The sequence below is a fragment of the Venturia canescens genome, chromosome 9, assembly GCF_019457755.1.
Source record: "Venturia canescens isolate UGA chromosome 9, ASM1945775v1, whole genome shotgun sequence".
Lineage (NCBI taxonomy): Eukaryota > Metazoa > Arthropoda > Insecta > Hymenoptera > Ichneumonidae > Venturia > Venturia canescens.
Genome location: NC_057429.1, coordinates 17,550,928 through 17,561,722, shown reverse-complemented (window position 1 = coordinate 17,561,722; position 10,795 = coordinate 17,550,928). Strand labels below are relative to the sequence as shown.

At 36.9% G+C, this 10,795-nt stretch overlaps 1 protein-coding gene across 1 annotated transcript; it reads left to right on the top strand.

Annotated features, from left to right (window-relative positions):
* Positions 1–903: 903 nt before the first annotated feature.
* Top1 (topoisomerase 1) lies at positions 904–10,434 on the top strand. The gene is made up of 11 exons (XM_043427713.1): positions 904–1,175; positions 1,555–1,600; positions 2,869–3,235; positions 3,345–3,673; positions 3,778–3,920; positions 4,258–4,455; positions 4,810–4,968; positions 5,300–5,394; positions 6,226–7,650; positions 7,755–7,904; positions 7,996–10,434. The coding sequence occupies exons 1-11, from the start codon at positions 1,134–1,136 to the stop codon at positions 8,096–8,098; spliced, it is 3,057 nt and encodes a 1,018-aa protein (XP_043283648.1). The 5' UTR covers positions 904–1,133; the 3' UTR covers positions 8,099–10,434.
* Positions 10,435–10,795: the final 361 nt, after the last annotated feature.

The window sequence follows — 10,795 nt, the reverse complement described above, 5'->3', positions numbered from 1 at the left end:
AACATCGGCCTTTGAGAAAAACGTTTTTTTTTTCATCTTTTAAAACATTATTGTAATGTACCGAGAAAAACATCGGGATAACTTACATTCGGGGTAGTTTCGTAATTGTTTCAAGTCCCAAAATTTACCTAATTTAACAATAAAATTCATTTCCATGCAAAGATTAGTGAAAAGTTTGCATTGGAAAAAGAAAAGAGATATAATCGGGAATTCAGTCTCTGCGTTGTAGACAATCACCTGACATCGTAGCATTCGTGAAATTTAACGAATCGATCAATACGTGACGACAAAACCTCTGCTATATTTCATGTTCTTTGAATTTGATCGGCAATTTCAAAGGCAAAGTAAATAAAGAACATATGTGCGAAATTATTGTTGGTAAAACTGAAAAGATTTGAGGTTAAAAATTAACTCGAGTTATGAACGGGAAATATGAAAAAATTGACAACTCAGAAAAAATCGAAAATTTCAATAATTATCTTCAATAATTATCTTATAATACCGAAAATTGATAACTTTTAACAATTTTATGGACAAAAAAATTAATTTTTTGTGTATTTATAGGATTTGAACAGCGATGCTGTATTGGCGAAAAAATTGATACTTTTCGGATTGAAGAATAAAAAAAATGGATTTGGCTGCAAGATTGGGAGCGAAACTCAAAGAATTAAGCATTAACAGAACCTTAAACAAGTGTGGCAAAAGGATCCGGGTTGAGGGGATGTGAGGAAGAAAAGAAAAAGACGCGTGCGGTCGTTCGTCTGCCACGAATGCTATTTCGCGTGGGGCGCGAAAGCGATGGCGCCACTGTACGGCGCAGGTTGTTGGTGTGCGTGTTAAAAGAACGCATGCGCATTATAAAATTTCTGGCACTTAGTCGCTGGTAGTGAGACAGCGGGTGATAGTTTCTGGCGAAGTCTCAGCGGCGGAACAGAGTGACTGAGTTTGTTGTGTGCGTGTGCGTATAACCAAGCGTACAACACTCGTTTCTCTCTCTTTCTCTCCCCGTTGGGTTAGTACAAAATTCTCTTAGCGCTGGTTAGAGTTCCTCTTCTCTCCATCGGTGCCGGGAGTCTATCACGGCAGAGAGTTCGCGGTGTGAACGGTTTTTTTTCCAACGTCACGAGAGAGAAATGGAGGTCGAGCAAGCCGTATCCCGGCCGCATTCCGACCAGGTAAGTTGTGATATTGCATATAAAAGTACAATTAAATCGACGTACGTGCTTGAAATTTTCATTAAAGGTCAAGTTTAGCCTCGGTTCTCTTGTAACGTAGCACTTCGCGAGGACGCGAAATTTTTCTAAGTCCCAAAATGGCGTCTGCGGCTAAGTCCCGCACAGCTTATATATTCCTTCTATCTCCGCGATGCCTGGCCTCGTTCAACGTGCAATAAGGGTTTCATTGAATTCCGTTCACTATCGAGATCCGCATTTTATTTCTTTTATCGAACAAACAAATAGAGCGCTGTATTTTTTATATTTTTTTCTCAAATAAAAATATTACGCGCTTTGTTGTAGTATTCACGATGAGTGTCTTTTAATTCTACTATTGCAGGAAAAAATATCGAAGGAAAATAGCAGTGCGGCCGGGAATCATGGAGGTAAGTGAATGGAATGAAACAATATACTTTGTTTATAAACAAAAAAATTGTGAAAAAAAATTTCATCTCGTTCTCGTATACAACCTTTCTCAAAGACGAGCTGTTTAAAAATCTGCTTCACGAAGCGGCTGCAACAGAACACGTGCTTCGATTCACATGCTCTAGATTTGCTAGGCTTCCTCATGTTTGATATTTTTGTTACTTGTATTTTTTTTCCTTTATTCATCCCTCGCGCACCATTTGAATTATTTACGATCGTCTACCGACTCGATACTCCGTGCTTTAACTAAAATTATTTCACGTAGCTGCCAAGCACGTTATAAACTTTTTGATGCAGGGTTTCGTGGCTTTTATACCTCGCGTTTGAAATTCCATTTTAATAGTCAAATTAGTTTGTATTTTGATAAAAAAAACTGCCGATTTGGAACGTTCTTTTTTGGCATCACGATAATTAAACACGGTTCAAATATCGATGAAGGCGAAACGCATTTTCTCGGCCTTCGATTCTGCAGATTTCTCAGAAAATTTGTCTCAATATTATGCGCATTTTTCCCAAAACCTTTCAAGTTGAGTAACTGATGCAGACCGGGCTCTCGATTCTTCGATGTTTTGAATGTTCGACAAACTCGTGAAAATGTTAAATTCCGTTTTACCGACAGTGGTAATGCAAGCACCTGCAAAAATTGCGAATCCCGTACGCCGTGTTGCGTGTCCAAACTGCACGTGGTCTTCAATATAATGGCTTTCAAAGTCTTCGATCATTCATTCTCTCGTTAATTGATTTAAATTTCACTTTGCACTCTGTTATGATCACTTTTTAGCTTGAATCTTTCATTTCTTTTTTTCCCTCGATAACTCGTATTGAAATATTCAAACAGTCACAGATAAGAATCGTCCAATCTCGAATGTTCTTCTTGAATTCATATTTTATGAATTTCGAATAAAATCCAATGCGAATGTATCACAAAACTTAGAATCGACATGAATAAGCAAATTATTCTGAGCTCTATGAAATTCATCTGAAATTCAATATGCATGGAAGACAATGAATTTTTTAATTTATTCTTTTTGTAAAGGTTATGCTCGGTCAACTCAAATCTGGGAAAATCATCTATTAAAAATATCTTTGTTGTGAAATCTTATTAGTGAAGGTACCATCCCTCTTAATCAAATGTGACAATTTGTCTGAGCCACAGTTGATCAAAGTTTCATCTGCAAAAAGCTATTTGTGCACAATATGCTGAAAAATGTATGAATTGATTTCCTAGATGCGCATATGAACGGCATGTCCAATGGTTATGATCGTAAGAAAGAGCACAAGTCGGAGCACAGGGACAGGGATAAAGAGAGATCGCACAAGTCCGAACACAGGGACAAGGAACGTAGCAAGGACAAAGATAAAAGCCATAAGAGCGAGCATCGAGACAAGGATAGGCACAAGTCCAGCTCTAGTTCTTCTAAGGACAAGGATAAGGAAAAACATAGCAGCAGCAAAGATAGCAAAGAAAAAGACAAAAAGAGCAGCTCCTCTTCGAGCCGAGACAAGGACCATAAGAGTAGTACGAGTAGCTCTTCGAGCAAGGATAAAGACAAGAGCAAAGATCATCACAAATCTAGTTCGAGTTCGAAGGACAAGTAAGCATCTTTTTAAATGATTGCTTAAGAAACATTTAACAAGTTTTTTTTGGTTTGGTTTTGATTCGAAATTCCTCGTGTGGATAATGTTCGTAATCATTTTTTCCAGACATGCAAGTTCCAAGGATAAAGAAAGTTCGAGCAAAGATAAAGATAGTTCCAACAAGGACAAAGAAAGTTCGAGCAAGGATAAAGATAGTTCCCGGAGTAAGGACAAGCACAAGCATAGTTCCATGAACAGCTCGAGTTCTCGTGACAAGGACAAGAGTCTATCCTCCAAGGACAAAGACAAAGATCGCAAACATTCCTCCGAGAAGGACAAGGAAAGGCATTCCAGTTCTCACTCGTCGCTCGAGAAAGATAAGCATCGTTCCTCAGACAAGGACAAACATCGTCATGAGAAAGATCGAGATCGTCATCGTCACGACAAAGATAGATGTAAGTTTTTTCAAAATTCCATTTCATGCTTACTATTACCTTACAAAGTAGTTGTGTGGACACTTTCTGACATGCAACATGTGTCAATTTTTTTTCTTTTTCAGCTAAACACCGGGATGACAAAAACAAGAAGGAATCAAAGATCAAAGAGGAGCCAAAGATTAAGGAGGAAAATGATATTAAGACTGAAACTTACGAGAAACAAGAAATTCATCACAACAATGTTTACAAGCTTGAAATTAAAGAGGTTCGTTTTTTTTCGTCTCGAAGAAACCGCAAACCGGTTGAACTTTTAAATAATCAAAAGCCTTATCCAATTATAACGATATTTTTCTCGGCCTTTTTACAATGATTTGATCAGCCAATCATTGTTTGCAAAAAAAATCTTGTCAATTCATTGGCGCGATCGACTATGTCTGAATGAATATTGAATATCAATCATTTTATAGGACAAACAATTTTCGATAGAATTCGGTAGGATGGGCTTCGAAGCGAAATTATTGAATGTTGATGAGAATTTTGAACGTACAAGGACAAAAGACGTTACTTAACAATGATTAATACATTTTTTTATTCACCAATAGGAAGTCAAGTCGCAAATCGCAGAGCCCGACTACGACGACGACAGTGGAGAAGAGGCCCCACTGTACATCAAAGAGGAAGAGGACGATGTTCGAAACGATGCGACAATGGATTCGACGGACGGTAACGACACTCGTCTATCGGAGCTTCACAATACAACGTTGAAAACTGAGGAAGAATCGGATGAAGATATTCCACTAGTACGTTTTCTCAATAACAGCAACAAAAATTCATTTGTTTTTTTCCGGCTTGTCACATCGAAGCCTCTTGTCAACCTGACATCCTTGTTTTAAATCGAAATTCTCGCGTTTACCGCAACTACAAATGAATAACATACAGATAAATTCAGCTTTACAAACTAACAACACGGGAATAAAGTTTAAGAAAATAGCTGTGATATGGAATTCGAAAATGCTACTGCACAGTACACGAGTCCGAAGATTTTCAATTCCACAGTGTCCTTAATCAATCACGACGCTACATTAGACAGGGTACTTCAATTAAATACGTTTCTTTTACAATTTGTAAGATGAATATACATTGCGTGTTATTAGGGCGCCAGAACTTCGCATATCAAACGGAAAGTTGATTTCGATGATGATGATGAGGAGGACATTCCGTTGTCAGCAAGGAAAAAACCTAAGAAAGAATCCAAGCCGAAGAAAAAAAAGAGAAAACATTCGGATGACGACGAATACGACGATCTTGAAGAGGTAAATGTCCGGGATTTCACTTTCTTATCGGCTTGTTGAGTTCTTTGGGGTCTCTCAGGCCCATTTTTATACTCTGAGGGTTAAAGAGTTCGCTTTCTGAAACTATCGAAACTCGTGATCTAATTAGCTAAATATAATTTTACTTTTGTATTTCAACTGCTCGGATAAGTTCCGATTATTCAAAAAATGACTATATTTTTATTCATGTCTTGTTCGAAAGATGATTTTTTATCTCTGGCGAATTTTCAACATGCTCAATTTTTCGTTCAACGTGAAACAAATGACAAGTAGAACATGAAATGATAGTGAATCATTCTTTCGTGTGACACAGAAACCGAAAAAGAAGAACGCCAAGCCCGTGAAATCGGAGACGACGAGTCCCCGAAAGAAGAAAAAGGTCGAAGAGGAAGCTGAAGTTTGGAAATGGTAAGAGAGAGAGAGAGAGAATTCATTATATTTGTCTTTGGGGGCGCTGTGAACGTTGATCGCTTAGCGTGTTGCCTTCAGCACATAACCTCGATTTTTGTGTACAGACGAAAAAAGTTTGTTATAGATTTATGGATAATCAAAATGAATTTGACATTGTACATGAATTATGAGAAAATTACTCTTGCATGTCAACGCACAAATATCGAAATCTGTTTTCTTCAATTTCTTCCACGTTTCATCCATAATTCGTCGTATTATGTGCTTTTCTAAAATAACGAGGTTATGTTTTCACAAATATATCGCACCTATAAAATTTCGAGACAAAACAAAGTGAGTTCGAACAAATTTATGATAAAATTGTAATGTTTGAACTGTTTTTTTTCCTTATGCTTTTATAATTTAATCGATATTACTGTTCTCATCCAGCAACACTTGAAAAAAAAAATATTTGAATTTCTGTCATTATTGCAAAAGCACATGCCTATGACTTTGTGAAAATCTCAATTTTTTATTTACTCATCCGATTTTTGTCTACCTTTTTTCGTGACACGAAATTTATCGTTTCTTGTATTCTTTGCTAACAAATCTGATGAAAAAAGAATACTCATTTTCAAAAATGATTAATAAGAGGAGCAAATTTAAAAAAAAAACTTGCTCAAATGTCAGTTTAGGCCCCATCTCAGGTTTTTCGACCTCAAGTACATTCCAAGTGCTTAAACCCAAAGCATGATGATTTGAAGTCAATATTTCAATGAACTTTTTGCAAAAAAAAAAGATACATGAAGAAAAATCAAAAGAAATAACTAAAATATTAATTTTTTCAAACAGGTGGGAAGAAGAAAAGAAATCAGATGGCTCAAAATGGCATTTTCTGGAACACAAAGGTCCAGTGTTTGCTCCAGCTTATGAGCCATTGCCGCCGAAGGTAAAGTTCTACTACAATGGTAAAGAGATGAAATTGGCTCCGGACACCGAGGAGGTAGCTACATTTTACGCTCGTATGTTGGACCACGATTACACAACGAAAGCTGTATTCAATGACAACTTCATGCATGATTGGCGTTCTATAATGACGGAGAGTGAAAGATCAAAAATAAATGATCTTCAAAAGTGCAATTTCAAGGAGATGCATGCGTATTTCCTGGAGAAGAGCGAGGAACGTAAAGCGATGTCGAAAGAAGAGAAAAAAGCGTTAAAAGAAGCGAACGAGGAGGTTGCAAAGGAGTATGGTTTTTGTACGATCGACGGACACAAAGAGAAAATAGGTAATTTCAAAATAGAGCCACCGGGTTTGTTCCGAGGCCGTGGAGAGCATCCGAAAATGGGAAAATTGAAAAAACGAGTGTTGCCAGAGGATGTGCTGATAAATTGTTCGAAAGATTCAAGCATACCGAAACCACCGCCGGGTCATAAATGGAAGGAGATTCGTCACGATCCGAACGTAACGTGGCTGGCGTCGTGGACAGAGAATGTACAAGGTCAAGTTAAATACGTCATGCTTAATCCGTCGAGTAAATTGAAGGGTGAGAAAGATTGGCAGAAGTACGAAACTGCAAGAAAATTGGCCAAATCCATTGACAAAATAAGAGCAGAATATCGCGAGGATTGGAAGAGCAAAGAAATGCGTATCAGACAACGCGCTGTCGCGCTTTATTTCGTTGACAAATTGGCTCTCAGAGCGGGTAACGAGAAAGACGAGGATCAAGCTGATACCGTGGGCTGCTGTTCCCTTCGCGTAGAGCACATCTCGTTGCATGAGCAAAAAGATGGCAAAGAATACGTCGTTGTGTTCGACTTCCTCGGTAAAGATTCTATAAGATATTACAACGAGGTACCTGTCGAAAAACGCGTTTTCAAAAATCTTGTCCTATTCATGGAAAACAAAGCTCCCGGCGATGACTTGTTTGATCGTCTCAACACAACCGTGCTGAACAAACATTTGAATGAATTGATGGAAGGTCTTACAGCCAAAGTATTCAGGACTTACAACGCTTCGTGGACGCTGCAACAACAATTAGAGGAATTAACCAATCCCGATGACACTATCGCCGAAAAAATTCTTTCTTATAATCGAGCTAATCGGGCCGTTGCCATTCTTTGTAACCATCAACGTTCTGTACCAAAAACGCATGCTAAATCTATGGAAAATTTGAAAGCCAAAATTGAGGCCAAGAAAGAAGCTATCGAGGAAACCGAAGCTCAAGTCAAGGACGCTAAACGAGAAGCCAAAAATGGCTCGGTGAAAGAAAAAGTGTATGTTTTTTTCATTTTTATTGATACACTCAAAAGTTCCTCATTTTTTTTCACTCATTTCATACGACTCATTCTATTTAATATAATTTGTTTTCCCTCCCCAGTAATTATGACAAAAAGAAGAAAGCCCTAGAAAGACTAAAGGAACAACTTGCCAAATTGGAAGTTCAAGCAACCGACAGAGAGGAAAATAAGGATATTGCCTTGGGAACTTCAAAACTGAACTACCTCGATCCACGAATCTCCATTGCATGGTAAGTCAAAACAATCAAATTGCCGAAATCTCTCGTACATGTCCCGTTCCTAAAGGCAATTCATTTCAAGGAAATTCTTATTAATCTACAGGTGCAAAAAGAACAACGTCCCCATTGAAAAGATTTACAACAAGACTCAACGAGACAAATTCAGATGGGCGATAGACATGGCAACTGCGGATTACGTATTTTAATACTTCAACCAGCGAGACAATCCTGGATCTTACAGCACCTTCTTCTCTCGTCGTTCGAGGGGATTATAGTAAAATTGACATGGAAAACGGCCGGGTAAACTTTATCATGAATGAACGAAAAGAAAGGGCGAGAATGAGAGTCCGATGCGCCAAAAGACGTGAAATCGAGAACGGAGAAAGAGAAGAAACGAGAGATACAGTATAATTTTTTATGTGTACAAGAATAGTGGGATCGCGAGGGTGTGTGAACATTATTCTAAACAAAAAAGTGCTGTATGAGAAGTAAAAAAGAAACGGAAGGAGAAAACGTGGAGAAGAACAAACAAAATTTCAGTGGAGAAGACTCTTATACCTAATGTAATTAGTACATATTTGTAATGGTGACTCGTGCACTGGATAGCTCGGATGTATGCGTGGGGAAAATAAGGGAGAAATTCAAAAAAAAGGAAGGCAAGAGAAAATAGAAAAGCAAGGAACTTTGGAATCGTAATGATAAAGTTTTATTCACTAAACGAACTAAAAAATATGAAGGAGGAGGGGGCGATGAGAATAACAAGTGTAAGAGAATTATGTGTTGAACGAATTCGGCAAGAAAAATTGTCGTTTAAGACTCGCGTAAGGAAGTCGTTTAGTTAGACATTTCGTATGTGTATGGACTTAGAAAAATACGATTGTACATAAAACAATAACGATAATAATGATAATAACAATAATAATGAAGCTCGATTTGAAAAACACGATAAACCCGATTAAAAAAAGGAGGAAGCTCTCATTACAGTCTGCGTTTCGTAAGCCGAAACTTTTACTGGCTCTTTGTATACATAAAACTCAAGATATAACCGTTGTTTTTGTCATCAACGGGAAGCAGAACGATCGTGAACGGGAACGAAGAGAAAAATTAGTAAAAAATGCGAGTAATATTACACCGGAAATGGAGATCAACATGTTTGTGGGCATGTTGTTTTATTTAATGAAAACTTGCAACGTGTTCTGGTTTTTCTCCGCGGTTTCAAGTTTTGTAGACGCTAAAATTTAGACTAGAATAATTTTCAACGGTAATGTGTGCTTTTTAATTGTTAAAGTATTCAAAACAAAAAATGTCATTTGCACACGTTTCCCTTCCCTGGGTTAGGAGTCATAGCGCGCGAGTGCTACGAAAAGAAAATGGTCGTGAAACAGCACCGACAGGTGTATTTCAGACTCAGAACTACCGAGAAATTACGTTGTTGAGGAACAAATGCACTGTGCTCATTCGCAATAAGTCACCTTTCAAATTAAAATGGACTCTGGCCGTTGCAATGTAATGAACAGGATAATATTTCGTTAAAAAGAAACGAACGACGAAAACGTTTTTGAGTTATGGAACATCAAGACGTTGCTGATTCACGTTTTATTCCTTCAATCGATAGATCAATCCTACCGAAAATCAATTCTGCTATTAACGATTTATAAGGAACAACAACAACAACAAAATTAGAAAAATGAATACGGAAACTCGGAATAACTCGTTATTCTGAATGCAATTTATGCACTTATATATATTTATATATATATACACACACCGATGTATATATATATATGTATGACGAATATGTACACGCATAATTATATATGAATATATATTTAAGGAAATACTTGTGCTAAAATCGTGTACGGTATAGAAACAGTGGTTTTTTGTTCTCCCAAAACGTTGTTTCGAAAGTGTATATCGTCCGGAGAGCTCGAGTACATTTTATTTTTAAATTGTTCATAAAAAATTTCTAACGCTGGTAAAATGGAAGGAAAAATTCTGTTTTTTCCACCCTCTTTTTTCCTCTTTCTTATTTTTTATTTGCGGAACTAATAAAAAGCCACTGTTGTCGAAAACTGCCACAAAATCCTCTAGTTTGAAAATGATCTATCGTTCAGACTCGTCGTTTAAAAAACAAAGTATTTTTATTCGATCGAATTTTTCGAACGTACGCATTTCGGCGTGTGTCCATTTTGTTTCGTTTTACCTCTAATTTTTATCAACAACAATTACAATTTGAAGCTTAAATTTCACTGAAAATTATAATTTTTTGACACACCATTCTCTCATTGAATGTGCCCCGATATCACTGACGAGATGAAAACATTTATTTATGTACGGATCACTTTTATTTATTCTACTAGGCCAATTATTATTGCTATTTTCTTTTTTCTTAATAATCGAATTTCAATTTCGACATGGATAGTTATTGAAAAATGAGTCCAATAAGTCTAAGCGTAGATTTAAATAAAATGAAAACAACCAATAATATCATGTAAGATATTTCTTGTGAGATTATAAAAACAATATTGTTTTTCTCTCCTAATGATTTTCTTACATTCTTGTCTCTATATTCCATACCCTTTCACATTGTAGATCATTTAATCAGCGTCGAGTTCTGCATTTTTTTCAGCGGTGTGTATCATCGATAAACACTTCAGTCAGAAACACGATTAATTCTTCGCCTAATTTCGATTCAATTTTATTCAAACGACCTTAATCTGGAGCCTGATGAGCCCTATTTGCCTTAATCACGAAGACTGATTTTGAACACGGTCATTAGAAAATGCTTCGACCTCCCTTTCCCCATCTTCCAAGAAATTTAAAAAGTTTTAAGTTACTCAAATCAAAGTGCAATATTCGAGAGGTATATTATGTGCTAGAAAATTTTAAAAATTAATTTTTCT